This window comes from Gracilinanus agilis, chromosome 4 (assembly GCF_016433145.1).
Source record: "Gracilinanus agilis isolate LMUSP501 chromosome 4, AgileGrace, whole genome shotgun sequence".
Lineage (NCBI taxonomy): Eukaryota > Metazoa > Chordata > Mammalia > Didelphimorphia > Didelphidae > Gracilinanus > Gracilinanus agilis.
Genome location: NC_058133.1, coordinates 255,998,090 through 256,019,584, shown reverse-complemented (window position 1 = coordinate 256,019,584; position 21,495 = coordinate 255,998,090). Strand labels below are relative to the sequence as shown.

The 21,495-nt window shown below is 42.7% G+C and overlaps 1 protein-coding gene across 4 annotated transcripts; it reads right to left on the bottom strand.

The window, feature by feature from the left end:
• Positions 1-5,593: 5,593 nt before the first annotated feature.
• Positions 5,594-21,217, bottom strand: ABCF1 (ATP binding cassette subfamily F member 1). Of its 4 annotated transcripts, none has more exons than XM_044673727.1 (25): positions 21,093-21,217; positions 20,056-20,102; positions 19,765-19,851; positions 19,486-19,624; positions 19,313-19,350; positions 19,122-19,226; positions 17,920-17,994; positions 17,728-17,838; positions 16,573-16,680; positions 16,206-16,328; positions 15,806-15,906; positions 15,647-15,732; positions 15,216-15,355; positions 14,752-14,900; positions 14,057-14,140; positions 13,679-13,803; positions 13,385-13,497; positions 12,989-13,160; positions 12,442-12,516; positions 12,256-12,326; positions 7,301-7,333; positions 7,045-7,213; positions 6,839-6,903; positions 6,672-6,744; positions 5,594-6,537 (listed from the first exon to the last, which is right to left on the bottom strand). In XM_044673727.1, exons 1-25 carry the CDS (start codon positions 21,172-21,174, stop codon positions 6,371-6,373), a joined length of 2,538 nt encoding a protein of 845 aa, XP_044529662.1. In that variant the 5' UTR covers positions 21,175-21,217; the 3' UTR covers positions 5,594-6,370. The 4 variants fall into 4 exon arrangements, with proteins under 4 accessions (XP_044529662.1, XP_044529661.1, XP_044529663.1 ...); XM_044673726.1 differs by having other exon boundaries at positions 19,486-19,627; positions 21,093-21,215; XM_044673728.1 differs by lacking the exon at positions 16,573-16,680 and having other exon boundaries at positions 19,486-19,627; positions 21,093-21,216.
• Positions 21,218-21,495: the final 278 nt, after the last annotated feature.

Sequence of the window (21,495 nt, the reverse complement as noted above, 5' to 3'; positions counted from 1 at the left end):
GTAGACTTTTTCAGACTAAAAAAGCTAAGTGATTCTTTTGCCTTAGAAGCTTCTCCCATTGTACCACATCCCGCTTTCAGGGATCGAATTCAGGGCCTTCAGCTTATGAGATCGATGTGCTGCCTACTGTGTTAAAGAGTCACTTATCTTTTACCCTAGGGTCCATTATTCAGTCTGCCACTGCTAGCCTGAGATTCCCTTCAGGGTGGATTCTCATGGGAACAGGGAACAGATTACAAACTTTGGGGGTCTCCAGCCTACAAGCCATTCCTAAAACTTGGGGTTCATCAGATCTCACTAGGCCACAAGTCTGGCAAGTCCCTAATGACTGTCCACGTGGAATCTAGAGACCCCAAACTTGTGGCCTAGTGTTGCCTTGCCTGAGGTAGATTGCTCCAGTGCTCTTAGCTCAGCCCTGGGATGTGGATCATTTTTATCAGTGATTTGAATCAAGGCCTGGAAGACAAGCTGATTCAATCTGTGTACAACAAAAGCTGGGCAGGAAAGCTAACTGCGATAAGAACCTTGCCCAGGACCCCAGATTTCCTGACCACTTGGCTGAATTTGTTAAGGTGGTATTTAGTGGAGATAAATGTAAAGTCTCATACTTGGGCTCTAGAAAAGGCAGTCTCACAAATGTAGGAAGGAAGTTTAGTTAGACCCAATGTAGACGAAAAAGATCTGGAGGTCTGAATGGACTGTGTGACTGGCAGTGAGCCGGGACTTCGACTCAATCTACAATTACGTTAAGACTTAACTTCCAGGAATAAGAAGTTGGGTCCCAGGACTTGGCAGGCCACAGCAGGTCTATTTTATTTAGTTTGGGGCATCGCAGTTTAGGAAGGACTCTGATAACCCAATTGGTGTCTCAAGAGCAACCACAATGGTTGGAGGCCTTTAAAGTCCATGTGCATATATCAGAGCTAAACCGTGATGACGCGGGCATTGTGCACAGATGGCAGGGACCCTGTACCCCTTAACTCAGGCAGGCTGTGAACAGGGAAATTCCCTTCCCCCTTCAGGTCCTAGTGACTCCCGAGGCAAAGACCAAAATCCTTGGACACCCTTTTGGTAGAGATAGACAAAGAGTGGCCACACCTTGATAGCCTAAGCCGGAGGATCTCAGGTAGACCCCCCACCCACCCAATGCCTGAGTGCAAGAAGTCACGTCCATACTATTGTAAAGAATATAAAAATCCCTGAACTGGGGCACTCAGGGGAGCAACCCCAATAGTTCCTCCACCCGAGCTGCCGTGGGTGTCTTTGGAGGGCAACCTTCAGGGTTGCTCCACTCATGCTGTCTTGCTGGCCATTAATCCTATATTACTAATAAATCTTTTTTTACTTTTAGGCTAAGTTCTCATTCTTGAGAAAAGTTTCCTTCCTGAACCCAGAGGTTCACCATATTTGCACCCCTATAACAGTGAGTGCTATGATGCACCACGTTTGATTGAGAGTCGCTATCTCTTTTCATTTTTTTTTTCATTATTTGAGTATAGAACATTTTGTAAACTACCGGTGCTAACCTTCTGTGACTTAACTGGAAAATATCAGGAGAAAAAGCTGTAGAGCCCTCCAGGAAAGGCTGCACTAAAAGGCATAAATCCTTTATCCTGCTCTGCTAGCCGGCTCTCTTCTAGCGCTATACCTCTAAACTCCAGCGATAGCGCCTTTGTTTTCAAAAATGATGGTTTCGGAAACAAAACGGTAATCCGTGTTCTGTGGATTGGGAAAGAACACAGAACGACCCAAGTAGTCAGAAAAACCACTGTTTACTCAGGAGAGGGATAAGTGCCATATCTGGCCCTTTACTCCAGAGTCTGGCACCACAACTTTGCCAGGGGCTACACCCTGGACTCCGGGGACCCCCCCCCCCCCCAGTGCCACTGCGCTTAGGAATCCCAGCCAGAGGCTAGGGTGTGAGGGAAGGGGCAGCCCACAAAGGATACTAAAGGAAGGTCCCGGCCCTGGTCGGTGGAGGAGGGGAGGGGGGGTCTTTCCTAGGAAAGAGTCTGGATACTGTAGACTACCTTGGACAAAAAGGGTACTTAGCATATGCTTAGCCCCACCTAACTGGGATCATCTTTTCCCTCAGGGTCCATTATTCAGTCTGATACTGCTAGCTGGAGATTCCCTTCTGGGTGGAAGGGAAGGAGGACAAGCTTTGGGGTCTCCAGCTTATCAGCTAGTCCTAAAACTTGGGGTTCCTCAGAGCTTGCCAGGCTACAAGTTTGGAGTTCTAGATTCCAAGTCCTAATTATAAAGTGTGGGATTTGGGAGTAAGAGATTTTCTGGAGGGTTTATTTTTTTTTTAACTCTTAACCTTCCAACTTACTATCAGTTTTAAGACAGACGAGCAGCAATTGGAGTCAGGTGACTAGCCCGGGGTCCTACAGCTAGGAAGTGTCTGGGATCAAATTTGAACTCGGATCCTTCCGACTCCAGGCCTGGTGCTCTTTCTACTATGCTACCTAGCTGCCCCCAAAATCACTCATTTAGAAATGTTAAACTTAAAAAAAAGAATATTAAATATTTAGAAAAACCAAGTTTTTAATCAGGAAAGGGATGAATCCAATAATTTGGCCCTTTGCTCAGAGCCCAGCACCAAACTTTTTTTTTTTTTTTTTTTAAATCCTACCTTTGACTTCTGTGTATTGGCTCCTTGGGAGGGATAGTTGATTGGCTTTACAATGGTATCTAAGGAAAATGAGGGGTTCCAGACAGGAATAATAGTGAGGGGCTGATGCTTTACAATGGACACAAAAGGGCTGGGCCACTTTAGCAAAGGACTTTGGCCTAAGGGGAGAAACCATTGAGACTGAAGAAATACTTAACATCTGATGGGATTGGCTTTTTGGTCTAGTCTGAGACTCCGGAAGTTGGACTTTACTTCGACCAGGCGCAGAAATTGGGGGTCCTCGAATCTTACTAGGCTACAAGTTTGGGGGCTTCTAGAATTCCCATGGCTAGAAAGCAATCACTAGCCACAGGAATATGAACAATTCCAGTTATTTTAGGAGGGAAGGGACAAATCTGTAAGAGGCTGGGGGTGGGTGGAATGTTTCCAAATATAGAAAGGGCTGTCTGTGGAAATGGCATTCCATTTGTTCATTTTGCCCCAGAGAGCAGGACCAGGAACAATAGATGGAAAGTATGGAGGTAAATTTAGCTTTAAGAGAAGGAAAACTGCCTAATTAGAGTTGTCCAATCCAGGAATGGATAGCCGTGGATCTCTGTCTCTGAGATTATAGCGGAGAATTCCTTATTCCATGAGCCTCACGGAGATGAAGGGTACATAGACACTGTCAACTTTGAACAACACAGACCCACTCAAGTAGTTAGAAAGACCCCAATTTAGTTAGTTTAAAGGTGAAAAGCCCCAAGTTTGGCCTTGTCGCATGAGAGCTCCTCCTCCCTGAGGGAAAGTCCGACTTCTGGAGTCTCAGACCAAAAAGTAGTTTAAATAGGGAGGGCCAATCCCATCAGATGTTAAGTTAAAACAAGTCTTTAGCCAGGACAGGAGGCAGCACTCAAGATTCGGCTGCTGCACAGAGTCAAGCCCTTGATACCACGGAGAGCCAAAGCTCTGGGACTGGCAACAGGGTCTCAGGAAAAACATGCTGCCAAAGATGATTTTTCCAAAGAGTAATAGAATTTGGGGGGGTCTTAAATACCTTTTTGGGAAAAAAGGACTGGGAAGTAAGAGATTAGCTTTACGATGGATACCAGGAAATGAGTCCAGTAATCCGGGATCTTTGGGTTTATTATTCAGTCAGATCTGAGGTCAGTCTGGGACTTCCCTTAAGGCAAATTCCTAGGGGACAGGGGCAAACTTTGGGAGTTCCAAAAATACGGTAGACAACACATACAGACTAGGAGGCGAGTTTAACGGAGATGAGTTTGCCAAATTTGAAGGCAGTCTCCACTGGACCAGCACTGACCTCCATCCTTCCAGCAACAAGCTGAAAGACTGGCTCATATGTGGCTATAGTCTTTTAAACCCTTACCTTCCGTCTTGAAGTCAATACTGTGTATTGGCTCCAAGGCAGAAGAATGGTAAGGGCTAGGCAATGGGGGTCAAGTGACTTGCCCAGGGTCACACAGCTGGGAAATGTCTGAGGTCACATTTGGACCTAGGACCTTCCATCTCTAGGCCTAGTTCTCAATACACCAAGCTACCCAGCAGCCCCTTCAATCCTTGTTCTTGCTTCTCAGTATTTGACATGATCACTCATTTCCTTCTTAAAACTCTGTATCTTTGATGTCTCCGTTTCTACAATCCAGGTTTAGCCAACTTCACCAAACTTATCCTTTCCTGACTCCTCTACTGCTTCCTGATTTAAGTGTTTCCAGGGTCCTTGGCTCTTCATTTATTTAGAGAAGGCATCTAATTCTCTGACTTCAATTATCTTCTCTATGCAGATAATGCCTAAATCTGCCGTCAGCCCTCAACACTCCAGGTTCACAACTTTCCTTCTCAGATATTTCCATTTTGTTGTTTAGTATCACCTCAAAATTAACATGTATATAACAGAACACATTTCACCCCAAACTATGCAATTGCTGATCTCTTTGCATTTTGCCCCTATCTCCAATCATTCCCAGACTTAATTTGAACTCTCATCTATCCTTTGTTAAATGAAATTACATAAAAGACTTGTTAAACCTTTAAGTGTTACATAAATATTTGCTATTATTGAGGTCATCCTCTTCATTCTTTATAGCCATCCTGCTTTAGACCCTTAAAATAACTATATGCATGATTAACCAATTCCTAACTCAAATTTCTTATCCCTCTAATCCTCCTTACTTACAAACTAAACCATCTAAACTCTTTTTAGCCAGGCCCCAGACATCTTTCCTCTTGGCATTTTCTTATGACAATATGACAATATTTTCTTATGACAATTTACCCTAGTCAGATTAATTTTCTCAGTTTTCTCTCTAAAACATCTTGAAGTTTTTCACCTTTGTTCAGGATATTATTCCTAGACGGAATGACTTCATTATTTTCCCCCATCTTCTGAAGGCCACCTACTCACATCATGGGGCATAGTGGCAAGACTGCTTGAAATTAAGGGGCTCTGTGTTCTAATCCTACCTATCTGACTCTGCCCAAGTCACCTAACTTCTCTGGGTCTATTTAAGAAGAAAACGAGGGGGTTTAGCCTAGATGATCTCCAAGGTCCCTTTAGAGCTCATGATGATCCTAAGATCCAAAGCCTTTCTATTTATAGCCCATAATTCTTTTCTGTATTACTATAGCTATCCCTCTGGTGCCATTCATCTGACTGTCATTCTCATGCCATTTCATCTCTCATGTTGTTCTCAAGCAGAATGTCTTGCATACAGGTACTCATCTGGTGGATTGTCTTTCCAGATAAATCATTCATTTGACCAAGGCAAGGAGTATGTTATATATTTCTTCCTGTCTTCTGATACTCTGAACATGCTAGAGGGTGAATAAAACATTGGCTCAGAAGTGATCATTTCACATCTGGGTCATTCTATCTTGTGACCACAGGAGGGCAGCATATAGCCAATCATGGCAATCCTCTCCAAAGCCCAAAGCCCCTAAAATAAAGACAGGTGATGGCAATTCACTCTTTTATTCCCTCCCCTGGCACACAGAGGGACAAAGTTTAGCAGCATCCCTTCCCTGCCCCCCAATCCACAAATACAAAGAGAACGTGGACACCAGCAGCAAACAGGCTCCATCCCCTCTAAAGACCATGATCCCCACTGGAATGCAGCTGGAGATTCCTGTCAGGTTCCCAGGGCCTCTCAGTGCCAATCAGGCCAAAAGAATAAAACAGGATTGCTCCTCAAAAGTAGTGCTGACAGGGGGACCCAAAGCTCTGTGCCTATAACTCGGGTCCCTATAAACTGTGAATATCAACTAGACCAAATCCTGGTGTGACTGGAAGGGGCAGAGCATCAGAGACCAGTCAGAGAAGAACTGCTCAAGCTCCGCTGCACAACCCCTGTACTGCATTGGATGGGTAACCTAGGCAGCAGGTGAAGTGGTGGTACAAAGCTTATTCAAATCGGAGGATCTATCAGATAAACCACTATCTATATTGTCAATGTTCAATGATGCATTCATTGTGGTATCCATAGTTTCTCCACCTACACTGCAAGATATCAAAGCCAAAGCCCAGTATTTCCATCTGATCTGTGTGTCAGTGATGGTCTTCTTGGCACACCAGGCAAAGCCCCACCTGCAGATGTCTCAGTGGTCTTGCACTGGTTGATGATGAGCCCTTTTGTGCAAGTTGTGGTAATGGTGGTGATGGGGGGGTGAGGGGGGGAGAGAGAAGGGGCCTCCAGGCCACATAGGCTAATTAGAATGGTGTGCAGGAGGAAAGCCTCACTCTCGAGGTCGATTGACCATGACCTCACCCAGGGCCTCCAGCACCTCCCTCTTATAGTCCTCGAAGTCTCCATCAATCTGGCTGACGCTCTGCTCTTCTACCACCCAAAGCTGGCAGTTGGTTTCTGTGATTAGCCGAGCATCATGACTGACGACAATTACAGCTTTTGGAAAAGAGAGGAAAAAAATCAATCAGGATGAGGCAGAAAAGAGAGAACTTGGATCCCTGTGGGAAATAGGACGTAGAAGGGAACATGCTGGAGGGATGGGAAAGTTGGGCTGTACTAAACTGACTCACCACCCTTGTATTCATTGATAGCTTCTCCCAAAGCGTCAATAGACTCTATGTCCAAGTTGTTGGTTGGTTCATCCTGTGAAAGAAGCAGGAGGATCCCACAGTTTAGTAGCCCAGACACCTATCCATTTCTTCTCCCACCTCCTTCCCTTTAATTTTAGTGGCCTTACCAGTATGAGGACATCTGGTTCACGACAGGCCAGCTCAGCAAACACTACTCGAGCTTTCTGTCCACCTGGGGCAGGAGGAAATGGGAGAAAGAGAGGGTAAAATCCTCATTCTTCCCAGAACTGCCAGCCAGCTGAAACATTTGGTTTCTCCCAGGTATCTGAATTGTGTAAATGAGATTCTCCTTAGCCTTGCCCCTACGACATACCTGAGAGTTTGCAGATCTGGATGGTATGGGCATGGCTCTCCAGGCCAAATCGGCCCAGACACTTTCGGGCATCCTGGTAAGGCAAGTTGAAGCCCCGCTGAAGGTACTCAGTGGCTGTCTCTTCCATGCGCAGCTGCTCTGCATATTGCTGGTTGAAGAAGCCAATTTTCTACCACAGGGAGAAAGGATAGTCAGAAAAAAAAGAGTATTCAGTCCACCTCGCTCCCCTCCCAATACTAGATTCTCTAGAGCTTACCAGACGATGGTTCTTCCTCATCTCCCCTTGAGTCTGCACAGAAAAGAAGAGGAGATTAAGAAAGTAATAACCAAGAAGGTAGAATTATATATCCTGTTCTCAAAGCAGACAAATACCAGAGGTGCACCAGGAATAAATAAGAGAAAGGAGCACAAAAGTCCACTTATGCTCAAAGGTAATGCAGAAAAGTAAGACAATAGAGCTGGCTGAGATTGGCAAAAAAGAAATGTAATAGGGGAGGGGGAAAGAGACAGGCTCAATAATCAGGAGGCAACAAATTCCAACCAGGTCTAGACTCAAGATCAAACCCTCCATTTTCTTTCATTTTCTTTCTCTCACCCTCTCCCTTTCCTTCTCTCTCATAAGCACAAAAGAAAAATGTGGAGGCTGTGGTTAATCCATGTCACCAATCATAACATTTTAGAGCTAGAAGGGCCTTTAAATAACATTTAGTCTGACACCTTCATTTTTCAGAGGAATGTGTGAGGCTCAGAGAAGGGAAATGTGACCTGGCCATGATCTTAAAGCTGGGAAGAGAGCTGAAAGCTAGATTCTAAGTCCTAGACCAGGTTCTATCTACATAAGTTATTTTTTAAAATTGCTTTTTATTTTTTTTTAATGAATTTAAACATCACAAAACAAAGAGCCACTCTATATTATGCAGACTACAAAAATGACTATATAAAAACATGAGTGTCTATTTCACTTGCTTTTTTTTTTTTAAACCCTTGTACTTCGGTGTATTGTCTTATAGATGGAAGATTGGTAAGGGTGGGCAATGGGGGTCAAGTGATTTGCCCAGGGTCACACAGCTGGGAAGTGGCTGAGGTCGGGTTTGAACCTAGGACCTCCTGTCTCTAGGCCTGACTCTCACCCCACTGAGCTACCCAGCTGCCCCTATTTCACTTGCTTTTTAGAAAAGGATATTATCACTTTTTTAAACCCTTACCTTATACCTTATAGTGTATATTGATTCCAAGGCAGAAGAACAGTAAGGACTAGGCAATGGAGTGGTTAAGTGACTTGCCCAGGGTCATACAACTAGCAGGCCAAATTTGAACCTAGAACCTCCTGTCTCTAGACCTAGCTCTCAACTCACTGAGCCACCTGGCTGCCCCCAGAAAAAGATATTACTAATAAATTCTACATATAACTTTCAAAAACTGTCTTGCGTCTTAGTGCTTCCTTTCAAAATTCTTTTCATTTCATCATTCTGTTCATTAAAAAAAGTTTCTGTAGCATTTTTTTTTTTTTTGGCTTATCACTATTGCTAGCTCTCCTACCTCTCTGAATTTTTCCTTTCCATTAAAAAAGGGGAAAAACTCCCTTATAAGCAACAAGCACAGTCCACATAGGGGCTATTCTGGCCCTTGAGACCACCACTTCTCTTGGTCAGTGGGCAATTCAGTTTAGGTCCTCTGGAGATGAGACTGTTCATTGTCTTGAATCCAAACCTGACTTTTTCATAGTCTACAATTTTTTTTCTCCTAAACATCATTAAGTTCTCCTCACTAAATTGTTATAGATAGAATATCTGTAAATATTTCTAACATTCTCAGTACTTTTTTTCTTATCTTTCATATAATTCAAGGTAATGGGTTATCCAAGTTGTGATTTGTTTCCTGTCATGTATTCTGCCATTGGGATGTGCTATGGCTGCATTGGCAAACGTTTTCAAGATCACATGCCCAAAATGCAACTTTTCAAGCTGCCTGAAACCCCCTGAATTACTCCAGACAGTGGAGGGAGGAAGTATTGGCATCGTGTGGCTGGACAGAGTGGCGGGATATGCAAAAAATTGTCTTCAGTTGGGGAAATGGAGCAGCCCTCCCCATTGCACCCTAGTACCCATGCAATAAATAGGGAATAAATAGGCAATAAAAGGGAAAGAGAACAAGCTAAGGGGGGACTAGAGAAGTAGAGGGGTGAGGTGGGGTGATAAGAGCCCAGGTGTACCTCCAACTGTCTTTAACCTAAGAACACTGCTGGATAACACTATACCCCAAAGAGATAATAAAGAAAAATACTTGTATAAAAATATTCATAGTCACACTCTTTGTGGTAGAAAAAAATTGGAAAATGAAGGGTTGTCTCTCAGTTGGGGAATGGCTGAACGAATTGTGGTATCTGATGGTGATGGATACTATTGTGCTGTAAGGAAGAATGATCTGGAGGATTTCAATGTGAACTGAGAGAACCTCAATGAACTGATACAGAGTGAAATGAGCAGAATCAGAACATTGTACACAGAAAATAAAACAGTGTGGAACAATTCAATGTAATGGACTGTGCAACAAGCCAAGACAGTTCTGAAGGACTTATGTGAAAGAAGGCTTAACCACATTGAGAGAAAGAACTATGGGAGTAGAAATGCAAAAGAAAAACATATGATATCACTAATCACATGTATATATGGGTATGTGAATTGGGATTTAGGTTTTAAAAAAATCACTCTATAGCAAAAATGAATAATACAAAAATAGGCATCAAGTGATAACTTTTGTAACGACCCAGTGGAATTCCTTGTTGGCTCCAGGAGTGGAGAGGAAAGTGGGGAGGGAAAGAAAATGAACTATGTAAACATGGAAAAATTTTTAAAAATAAAAATTTTAAATAAAAAAAGAAAGAAAAAATAAGAACATTGCTGGGAGAGAGGGAAAGGAGATATGTGACTTAATGGCTCAGAAAGAGTAGGGTTACAGTAAAAGGGACAACCTGATCAATAGCAAAAGAACAGAATATTATGCTCAGTAGTATTATACACATTGAAGTTAACTATTTCTCCAATAGTTAATCGAGGACTATTCACAAATCATTCTCAAAAGAACTGTCAATTACTAACAACCATATGAAAGAATGCTCCAAATCACAAATAATAAATGTAAATCAGAATAAATCTAAAGTTTCTCCTCATACCCTTCAAATTAGCAAAGATGAATTTAGTCACTGTTATGAAAGCACACTGGTACATTGCTGGCAGAACTGTGTACAACCATTTGGAAAGTAATTTGGAATTATGTAAATAAAGTGAATAAAATGTCCATTATTTCTTGACTCAGAGATTCCATTATTGGCTTTATATTCCAGAAGTTATTGATAAGAAAGTTCCTTACATAGCAAAATATTTACAGCAGCATTTTTTCTAAAAGCAAAGGATTGCAAATTAATTAATAGATGCTATTGATTGTGGAATGGCTAAGTAATCTGTGGTTCATGAATACCGGATTACTACTATGTTGTTAAAAGAAGCATAGAAAGAAAGATCTGTATGATTTGATGTAGAGTGAAGAGTCAAGAAAACAATATACACGATGACTACAACAATATAAACAGAAAACCACACATACACAAAATCAAAAGTGAAGTTTGAAAAAATGATAAAGAAGCATGGCTCAAAAAGAAGAGATTGGAGAAGACAGTCGTCCCTCTATCCCCCTCTGCAAAAGTGGGAGGTATACATATTTTCAGCCCTTTTCATGTCTTGCTCAGTTAGGCTAACTTTCCCTGATAGCTCTCTCAGAGAGGGAGAAGGATTCTGGGGGCCATTATGGAGAAGTGAAAAACTGAAAAGTATGAATAAAAACATCCTAAAAAATAAAGCCTTATATCCTTTCGTGTTTTGTTTGAGTCTAATAGCTTGGAAAATAGGATGATTACAAATATCTAGGGTAGCAAATTATTATGATTACAAATATTTAGGGTAGCAAATTATTGCAAGTCCTATTTAAGGCAAGCAATAAGTGCACTGGGAGAATATATATCATCATTATTGAATACCCCATATATTCTAAGAATAGGTTATGTGTGGTACAGCAACTACTTCTGAAAGGAAGCAAGTTCCTACAATACAACGGGAGGAAGAGGCAACAGAACTAGAACTATAAGACTTTGCTACTAACAGCAACACAATGATCCAGGACAATTCCGAGGGACTTATGAAAAAGAACGCTATCCACCTCCAGAGACAGAACTGTTAAGAGTATAAATGCAGAGGAAAACATACGATTTATCATTTGTTTATTTGGGTATATGTTTTGGGGTTTGGGTTTTATAAGATTATTCACTTACAAAAATGAATAGGGATATGTTTTGCATGAAAATGCACCTATAACCCAGGTTGAATTGTGTATCAGCTCTGGGAGGGGAGGTGAAGAAGGGAGGGAGATAATATAGATTATATAAGTTTGGGAAAACTTTTGTGGAAAATTTTTTATGATTTAAAAAAAAAGTATAAAATTTTAAAAAAGATGGAAATAGGGCCATCATGGCCTTTAAATTAAAGGGCCAGGCACTTCCCACAGTTTAGAGAGCGCTATCTCTCCCCAGTTAGTTGAATTCTCCTAGGGAATACTGAGACCAGAGGGGAAAGGTAACAGCCAATACCCAAGATACAAGTAATTGTGATGATAGAAGTGCACAGCACTCTTGCCATTTTGTTGGGGAGTGGGGGAGGGAGGGAGTAACAAATGAGTTACATATGTAGAACTATCAAGGGAAAAGCTATCAAGTCTGACTCATGGGAGATGGAAAAGAAAGACATTAGAGATATGGTGCCGGTGGAGGGGATAATTAGCCCTAAACAAATAATACTATTAGTAGAGGTTTCCTAGGAACATCTATGTTTAGAAAGAGGAATAATTACAACTGGTATAGCTTCCTTGGGTAAGAGAGGGCAGGAATATGGGGTTAAGTAACTGTGTACCCACTAACAGAGACTCCTGGGAACAGATTTCTGTTCATATAGGGAAAGGTGGTCAAGGTCTAGGGTCCCCTTTATACTATAATTTCAACATCCTCACTTGTCTCTCTCAAGGGGAAATTCTAGAATTCACACACTAATAAAACATTAAGTCATACCTCTCCCTCAGTTTTCCCCCTTAAATACTAAAAATGGAAGGCAGAGAGACCTAGGCTTATAGAGAAGAATCAGTGGGAGATGGGATCCCCAAACTTACTGGAGTCAGCTTTCCTGTGAGCAGAAGCAGCAGCGTACTCTTCCCCACACCATTAGGGCCTACAATGCATACTGGAGGACAAGTTTAAAGGGGGGGAAAAAAAAAAGAAAATTCCTATAGTAATTTTCTTTGGCTTCCCATTTCTATTCCCCACAACCCTTAGCTACTCCTATCCCTCTAACTCACTCCTTGAGTCCATGTCAATTCCAAAGTCCAGATTCTTGAAGAGTGGCTTCTGTCCCTCATAGCCAAATGTTACACCTAGGATAAGAAATGGAATATGGTTAAGTTAGCCTGGGCTTCTTCATCTATTTCCCTGGGCTACAAAAATATCTCAGCCTTATCTTGGAGTAAATTGAGCAGGAAAAAGGCCTAAGCAAGAACTGTTTTGCTTAACTTGTTTTCTTTGTTACAAGGAAAAGAGTCTTCTCAAGGGAGGTGATAAGTAACTGGTAGGGTAGTGTTTAAAAAAACCAAAAGCATAAATAAAGCAAAACAAAAAATAAACTATTAGGGGTAAAAATAGCACTAGGAAATATGTTTTGCATGATAATATGTGCATAATCCAGATTGAATTGCTTGTCAGTTCTGGGAAGGGGAGGGAAGGAAAGAAGGGAGACAATATGGTAACAGGGAAGAAATAGGGCTAGGATGTGGGGAGTAGAGACAGTTGGATAAGTTTAAGGTTGTGTGTGCATATATCCTAGTCCTGCCTTATAGGCTCTCCACTAACCATGCAGTCCTAGCACAGGGGGGCTCAGTGGTGGAGGATCAGGGAAAGTGAATCGCACAATATATTCTTTTGGTCGCTTTAAAAGCTCAGGTGCCTCTTGTGCCTCTTCATCCTGGTTCTTCCGCCGGCATTTCTGCTGCTTCCTAGTCAGGGCCTCCTTGGTTTGCTTCTCCTGGGGAGGTAGGAAATGGAAGCATAGGTATCATGCAATCTGCATGTATCAGATTACAAGGACCTCTGGGCGTAATTCCCTTATCCCACCCTAGAGAAAAATTGAAAGGGTGTGCTCAACAGAAGCCTTGACTCCCTAAAGGAAAACTCAAGTCAGGGCTACTCAACAAAACATGCTAGTTGCCAAAGACTTGTGTGTCATCTGCCCCTGCCCCTGTGTCTCACCGCCTGCTTGGTGGACTTGCCCCCAGCCTTAAGCTCTTTCAGCTTCTTTTCCTGCTTCTCATATTGCTTCAAAAGCTCTTTCTGCTTCTGCTGGTACATCTTTTTGAATGTCACTAAGACAGGAAGAGAAGGTAAGAATCAGCAGCTGCCCTCTTGCCAATTTGGGATAGAATGTGCGTCTTGGCAGTGTTTAGGTTATCATTATGCCCTCTTGCCCACTTCTCCATCCCCTTTAGTGTGCTAGAAGATCCCAGGTGAAGAAGAATCCCTTTGCCCTCATCATTCTCCACTTACTATAGTTGCCCCTATAGTAATGGAGCCTCTGGGCATCCAGGTGGATAATATCAGTACAAACGTCATCCAGGAAACCCTGGTCATGGGATACAATGAGCAGTGTCTTCCGCCAGCCCTGAAGATAACTTTGGGGAAAAAAAAGGAAGTGGGTAAGTTCATCAATGTTGAAATTAAAGACAGGATTAAAAGGAAGATAAAATCAATCAGAAAGGGTGAAATTTGGAGGTGTCATAGAAAGATGTTTGTTTTTGGAAGGTGTCAAGGAAAATGAAAAGATATCTGGGATCTGAAGTAAAGAGGGAAGATAAATCAATATGACATAATAAAGGAATCCCAAGATGAATGTAAATAGAAAGGCTAGGCTTGAAGATGACCCACTTGTTGAGCCAAATGACAGCATTGAGGTCCAGGTGGTTGGTAGGCTCATCTAACATCAGTAGTGTAGGCTCCATGAAAAGTGCCCTATAATATGGAGTAGAGGAGAGATTACAAGGAAGGAAGAAACAGGTCTCTTTTTAACCCCTGCTGATTAAAGGGCCCTTCTACCTAAGAGATGCTCCATTTTCCTTTGAAAAATTAGGGAATGGGAAAAGTCTAGGACATTTGCCTAAAGCCTTAACCTTCCAGTGTTCTGCTAAAAAGTTGTCCAGGTGTTTCAGCTGTGTCCAACTCTTTATGACCCCATTTGGGGTTTTCTTGGCAAAGATACTGGAGTGGTTTGCCATTTCCTTCTCCAGCTCATTTTACAGATGAGGAAACTGAGGCAAACAGTTATGACTTGCCAGGGGTCACATAGTTAGTACTAGATTTGATCTCCGGAAGAAGAGTTTTCCTGCCTCCAGGCCTGGTGCTCTATCCACTGAGTCACCTACCTGCCTTCTGCTAAAGATGCTGAGATACAAAAATACTACTAAAAGCAGAATAAGGAAAAATTTAGGTACTCAACTATGCCAATATGCAGTGAGTAGGAAAGGAATTATTTCTTTCTTTACACATCTGGATGGGCCCCCGGAAATAATGGAAAGCAAAAAAACATGGAAAGGACACTTTGGGATTGGTGGAATTAGTTCTACCTGGCTAGGGAGACACGCATACGCCAGCCCCCTGAAAACTTCTGTGTGGGTCGATTCTGCATCTCGGGGTCAAAGCCCAGACCAGCAAGGATTCGCCGGGCTTTGGCCTCTGCTGCAGCAGCTCCCATAGCTCGAAGTTCTTCATATACCTGGAAGAAAGATAAAAGGATAATGATGATCCTTAAGTCCTGAACAGCTTACTCACTTTGCTTTCCACATGGTGTCCACTCTATACTTAGGCCACTCTAGATCATGCTTCACATCCTATCCCATTCCCCATCATGCCAACTGACTCTTCTCACTTTCCCTGTAGCTTCTCAAACCCAAACTTTTGTATTTCTAACTCACCCTGTGCTTGACATACAGTAAGTACTTTTCACTCACTTGTTCTTTCATTAACACAGTTTGATAAAAAGCAAGTCCCTGAATGTCCTCCTATGTCTTGTCCCCTGTATGTCCTTCACCTTTTCAAGCTTCTCTGCTGCAGCATCATCTCCTTGCTCCAGCCTTCCCTGGAGCCTCTTCTCCTCTTCTAGCAGCTTCAGCCTCTTGGTGTCAGCACGAAGCACAGCCTGGACAGCTGGGGTCTCATCAGCTACCACTTCTGTGATGGGGCAAAGGGTTGTGGTTCTTGGACTGGAGCTCAGGCACCTGGCCTCCCAGAGGGCTCGCTTTATCTCTTAGTTTCCTTCAAATTCTGTCTAGTTCTTTCCACAGGTTTCTCTTTCCTTAGTACAATACACCTACATTTCTCCTTCAAAATTCCATCAAGTCTTTCTTCTCTTCCTCTCCCCCTTATATCAGGCCAATCTCCCCATACCATTCATATAGCCACCCACCTCACTTCCTAATTATTTCATCCTCCCTGCCCTCCCCAATCCCTCTTTATGCCTACCTTGCTCACAAAGCAACACATCTATATTAGGAGGGATGCTAAGAGCTCGATTGGCAATGTGTTTGAGCAGCGTGGTCTTGCCCTTACTGAGGGGAAAGAGCAGTCAGAATTGGATTTATGACCCAAATCCCTCTACCTATGACCCTTCCCTCTCCTCACCCATTGGGCCCCACTAGCCCATAGCGGCGGCCAGCCACAATGTACAGGTCTGCATTAACGAAGAGCTCCTTGCCATGGGCTGAGATGCTAAACTTCTCCAGCTGGGAATAAGGGACAGTAGAAGAGAGAAAATAAGTCACTACCATGTCATGTTATGATGACTGTACCACACCTCCCATCACTAAAATGGAGTGAAAATCTTTTCTCCCATTTCAGTTCCCCATTGTTTTTAATGGCAAAGTCAACCTGTACATTCCATACCCTCTGAAATAACCTACTCTAAAAGGTAAATGTTCCTTTCCCTATTATACAACTCATTCCAAACCTCTTTTCCTCAAGATGGCACTGTTTCTACCCATTAATTCTTTTCCCACCCCACTCTGCTTCAGGGCCCACCCACCTTGATGTCAGAAGCATTCTCCAACATGGCCTGGCGGGAAGACACTTCAGCCTGGGACACTGAGAAATCATTTTCAGCAGCATTGGCTGCCTTTAGTGTAGCTACTTGTCTTTCATACTCCATCTACAAACAGAAAAAAAGAATGGATTTAGATATAATCCAATCCTACCCTCCTATACCCAGGCATACAACCCTGGTCACATGGTCCAAATAATTTCTTCCTTCAGCTAGACCCTACATAGTCCCTTAAAGCCTCAGGTTTCTTTTCTTCCTAATTTCCATTAGTCCTAGAAATCCAAGCATCTGATCCCTCTTCTCTCAGGAATCCAGATGCTGTTCCTCCTCCCTCATAAGCTCCCCAATTCACCTGTTTTTTTAGCTTCTTTTTCTCCTTCTTGCTGAGGTGAGCATAGGGATCATCTGCTTTGACCTCACCCTCTTCTTCTTCATCCCCTTCTCCTTCCTCCTCTGAGCCCTATGAGAATGGATAAACAATAAGTAACCAAAGTTTTGGGTCCCTCAAGGACCAAGGAATTTGTTATTTGGTACTTTTCTCTGGAACTATTTCACAATTAATTATGTGTTGGAATTCAATTCAATAGTGGCCATATGCACAACCAAGACACTGTGTATGGTGTAAGGAAGGCAGAGACAAAACAAATCAGGAAGCTTATATTTTGCTGGATGATAAAACATTCACAAGAAGTAGTAAATAAATGTTAATTTGGAGAGGCTTCTCCAAATTGGAGAGGCTAGACCTTGAGGCTTCAAGCAAACAACTGGTACCAACTAGATTAGAATCTCAAATTCCATAGAATATTACAAAGCTGTCTTTGGTTTCCTCATCTTTTAACTTAACATTTTTTGAACAAAGGAATGAAAAATGAAAAAATGACTATAATCTAACATCTGGTATCTAACATGTGAGCATATAGCACATTAGACTTAAAAAGTGTAGATAGACAAATGAATGAACTAGGGAGCCTTCATTACCCCACAAATCATATATACTGTGGACTGCAAGAGATATTAGAGGGGGCAGCTCAGTGGATTGAGAGCCAGGCCCAGAGATGGGAGGTCCTGGGTTCAAATCTGATCTCAGACACTTCCTAGCAGTGTGACCCTGGGCAAGTCACTTGATCCTGATTGCCTAGTCCTTACCACTCTTATGCCTTGGAACCAATACAGAGTATTGATTCCAAAACAGAAGGTAAGGGTTTTAAAAAGAGAGAGAGAGAGAGAGAGAAAGTAGAGATCAAGTCAAATTCTCATTTTACTTATGAAGGCTCTGAGACCTAGAAAGAAGAAATGATTGCTCATCTTAATAGAGGTGGTAGATAATAGACAAGATTTTGAATTTCAGTTCTGATTTTAAATACCTACCCTGTGCCACACTGTCCCTCTGTCCCTCAAGATGATGATCTGTGTCAACCCAGAGATCCAGTCCCCTCATCCTCCTTCACAAGCCTCACCAGACATGCCTGATTCTTTTCTTGAAGTACCTGCCTCTTCAACCCCATACCTGCTGTTCCACTTTCTTGAGTTTATCCTTCCCTTGTTTGGAAAGTTCCTTCTCTTTGGCTATTTCTTCTTCTTCCTCTTCATCATCCAGAGCAGCAAATTTATTCTGAGGCTGATTGGCAAAGTATAGTAGTTTTAGCAGGTGAAATTCCTATGGCTGTTCTTCCTAACATTCCCAAGAGATTTTCTTTACCTTCACTTTCCCTTTTGACTTCTCTTCCTTCCCCTTTCTGACCTTCTGCTCAGGCTGCTGCTCCTGGGACACAGCCTGAGGAGAATGGCAAAAACAGCTCCACATGTTGTAGTAATATCAATAAAAACAATAGCTGACTACTAACATTTCCATAGCACTTTCTACACAACATCTCACTGATGTTGTATAGTCTCTATGAGACAGAGATAAAAAACTAGGAGAGTCTTCTGATCCAGAACTTTGAAGACTGGATGGATAAACTAGGCAGAAATTCAGGCATGAGGAAAAAATACAAATATGCTGGAAACACAAGTACAAACTCTTTGTCAGCACAGATATCTGGCCTTAATCTGGCATAATGAGGGAAAACTTTCTTTGGGGAAATGTGTCCTAAAAGGTGGTGCATACTGATTTTAGGACATAGAGGAACACAAGACCACAAATTCTGAGCTGAGAGTTATCTCAGAAGTAACCTAGTTCCTCATTTTACAGAGAAGGATGCTGAGGTCCAAAGAGAGATGCAGTGATTTGCTCAAAACTAACCAGATTAGGGGGCAGCTGGGTGGCTCAGTGGATTGAGAGCCAGGCCTAGAGATGGGAGGTCCTAGGTTCAAATCTGGCCTCAGACACTTCCTAGTTATGTGACCCTGTGCAAGTCACTTAATCCCGCCATTGCCCTTACCACTCCTCTGCCTTGGAGCCAATACAAAGCATTAACTCCAAGATGGAAGGTAAGGGCTTTTTTATTATTACTACTACAACTACAACAACAACACTAACCAGATTATAAATGACAGATTAGAACAACAATACATAGGGAAAAGAGACATGAAAGATGGATGCTATGGGATGATACCGACTGTGATGGATGAGCTGTGCTTTGGGAATAGTGAAAAAATGAGGGAAAAAAGACAGAAGCCTGGTAGAGAAAGGGCTTTTTTTTGATTGCCATGAACTTAAGTTTTACTGAACAAAAAAGGAGCTCCTGAATCAGGATTAAAAATCACATTTGAAGAATTATTTTGGCTATGTATATAAAACAGGCTCAAATAAGAACTCATAAGTGCAAAGACTAAACAGGCAATAAATATGGCAATGAAGGTAAAAGGTGTCAGAATATTATACTTGATGAAAAGAGGAACAATAATTTTGTAAACATTAATTAGGCACAATTCTAGACTATAGAGAATATTCCTACCCACCTTATTGATTCTATTTTTCTCTGGTTTGGCAGGTTTTAATGGCTGTTCTTCCTCCTCTTCTTCCTCACTTTGGTCCTGTATCAGGGCAGCGAACACATTACCACCCTAGGGAAAGAAAGAAGAGCATAAGTGAAGAAATGAAATCCATAACTCTGACCTGAGAAATCCATCTGCCACATAGGATTGCTCACCTTAGCTTTCTTTCCACCACGGGGTACTGGGACAGGTACTGAAACGACAGGGAGAAAGTAAAGTAAAAAAGAGAAACAGGATGCTTAACCTTGCAGCTTCCCAAAAGGAATCTGGTCCCCCTTGCAATCTCATTCTTTCTGAAGATTTCTGTTTAGGATTCCTGCTTACTCACCCTCATCTTCCTCATCACTGGCTGGCACAGAAAGCTTCTTGAGCCTTTCCATAAGTTCCTTCTCTTCCCCGTCATCATCATCAACATCCTTCTTTCGTCGCCCTTTCCGGTTTTCTCGCTTTTTTTTCTGCTGTTGTTGCTGCTAAAGGCATAATGGAATAGCCAAATAAAACCCAGATCCATCATCTACCCTTCCCACACACAACTCCAGTCTGTCAACATGAACAATAGTAAGCTGACTTTGGATACTTTGGTTTTATAGATCTTATCACAAAATACCTGCTGCTGTTCTTTTTCTTTGGCTATCTTCTCTTCCTCTTCCTCCTCCCCAGTGTGCTTCTCCTCAGTAGCCAATTCTTCAAAGAACTAGGAAATAAGAAGAAATGAGAGGAATTTGGGGTAGTGATGGAAAACAATTATAGCCAAAGGAGATATGTCCCTTCCCCACCACCCCTGCCAGCTTTCCTTCTTATATTGCCCCCAACCCTCACATTTAGTTATTTACTTTTATAGACTGTCAATTGCCCATTTACCATCTCTAAGTTTCCTCCTAGTCCCTACTTTTCTCACCGTCTTTTTGGTCTTCTTGTCCTTCTTTCCTTTCTTGACAACCTTATCTGGAGGGAAAAATAAGCAATACCTTTATTTCTCAATCTTTAAATTCCCCAAAAGTTCAAATTTGCTCCAAACTCAGCAAATGTCTATTTTCCTCTTAGAATTGGGCCTTAATGAAACTAGCCCAATCCCTGGATCTCTTTCCCAACATAGGCAGATAACTCCATTTTATTTCTGAAGAGAGAGTCTATTTCAATTTGACCTAATCTCATGATCCTTCATTACCCTCATCATCTCTCAGGACTACAACTAGATCTTTCCCCCCCTTTTTCTTCTATGAGCAATAAGATATACAACTACATATAACTGGAACAGACTTTTAAGATGCCATCTAGTTCATTAATCTCCTTTCTTCCCCTCCACAAGCCTTATTTTACAGACCATGAGGCTCATTTAGGTTAAGTGATTTACCCATGATCAGAAAAGAGCAAATGTTCCAGACACCATACTATGGTTTTGGGGTACAAGAAGAGTTGCCACTGTTTCTTTTGCTTAAAAGATCTAGAATTCTGGTAGGGCCTAGAGAGGGACACCGAGATCCTGTCCTTCTTAGGTTTACTGATAATTGAGTCATAGGAGAATAGTGTCCACATTAGGGAGTATCGAGGAAAAGCCGGAGAGTTTCCCATTTTTCCCATCCCTACCCTCCTACACACACACACACACACACACACACACACACACACACACACACACACACCTTTTATGTGTATTCTCTCCTCCCAAATCTCACCCATGCCACTACCTGCTTCCACTATACTTATGCTCACTCCACCCTAAACTTTCAGGGTCCGAGGATTCTTCACATTCTCTCAGCAGGCCAGCTTCTAAACCCGCGCACGCGCACTGTCTTCCCCGGTCGCACGCTCTCCGACAGATGTCAGACTAGGATTTTACCTCGCGCCTGCTTTCCCCATCTCTCCTCCCTCGGACACGTGCGACCCTAGGCTCCCCCTGGCCTCGCTCTCTAATGGTCCGTCTTGTTCTCTCACCAGCAGGGCTGGAGTTCTCTCGGTCCCCAATCCACTCCGGCTCCGGTAGCTGCTGCTGCTGCTGCTTCCCCGCCTTCGGCATCGCGGCGGCAGTTAAGACTATTCCGGGTGCTGCTAGCTCTACTTCCGTTTCCGGTGGCTTGGGGGAAGGCTAAGTAATACGAGATCCAATAGGGTACAGGCGACGCGACCCGGACGCGTTCCCGCTTCCCCCACGCACGCTCTGGCCTGTAGCAGACTAGATTGAGGTTCTTGAATTAATGACTGCAGGATGGGGCCGGATCCATGCGTCCTCATAGCTTTTACTAGACTTAGAACTCCGGGCAGAGTCTTCGAATATGACTCATGAGAGCTGTAGCTGGGCCTTTCCACTAATAAAGACTAAGTCGTTGCAACATTTCCA

Excerpts from the sequence above, each read along its gene's own strand:
- ABCF1 (XM_044673726.1), bottom strand. The coding sequence starts at position 21,174 with ATGCCGAAGGCGGGGAAGCAGCAGCAGCAGCAGCTACCGGAGCCGGAG. Across the intron at positions 14,901-15,215 it reads CAGCAGAGAAGCTTGAAAAG|GTATATGAAGAACTTCGAGC; the intron begins GTGAAGGACATA and ends TCTTTCTTCCAG. Across the intron at positions 13,498-13,678 it reads TTACTATAGGGGCAACTATA|TGACATTCAAAAAGATGTAC; the intron begins GTAAGTGGAGAA and ends TTCCTGTCTTAG.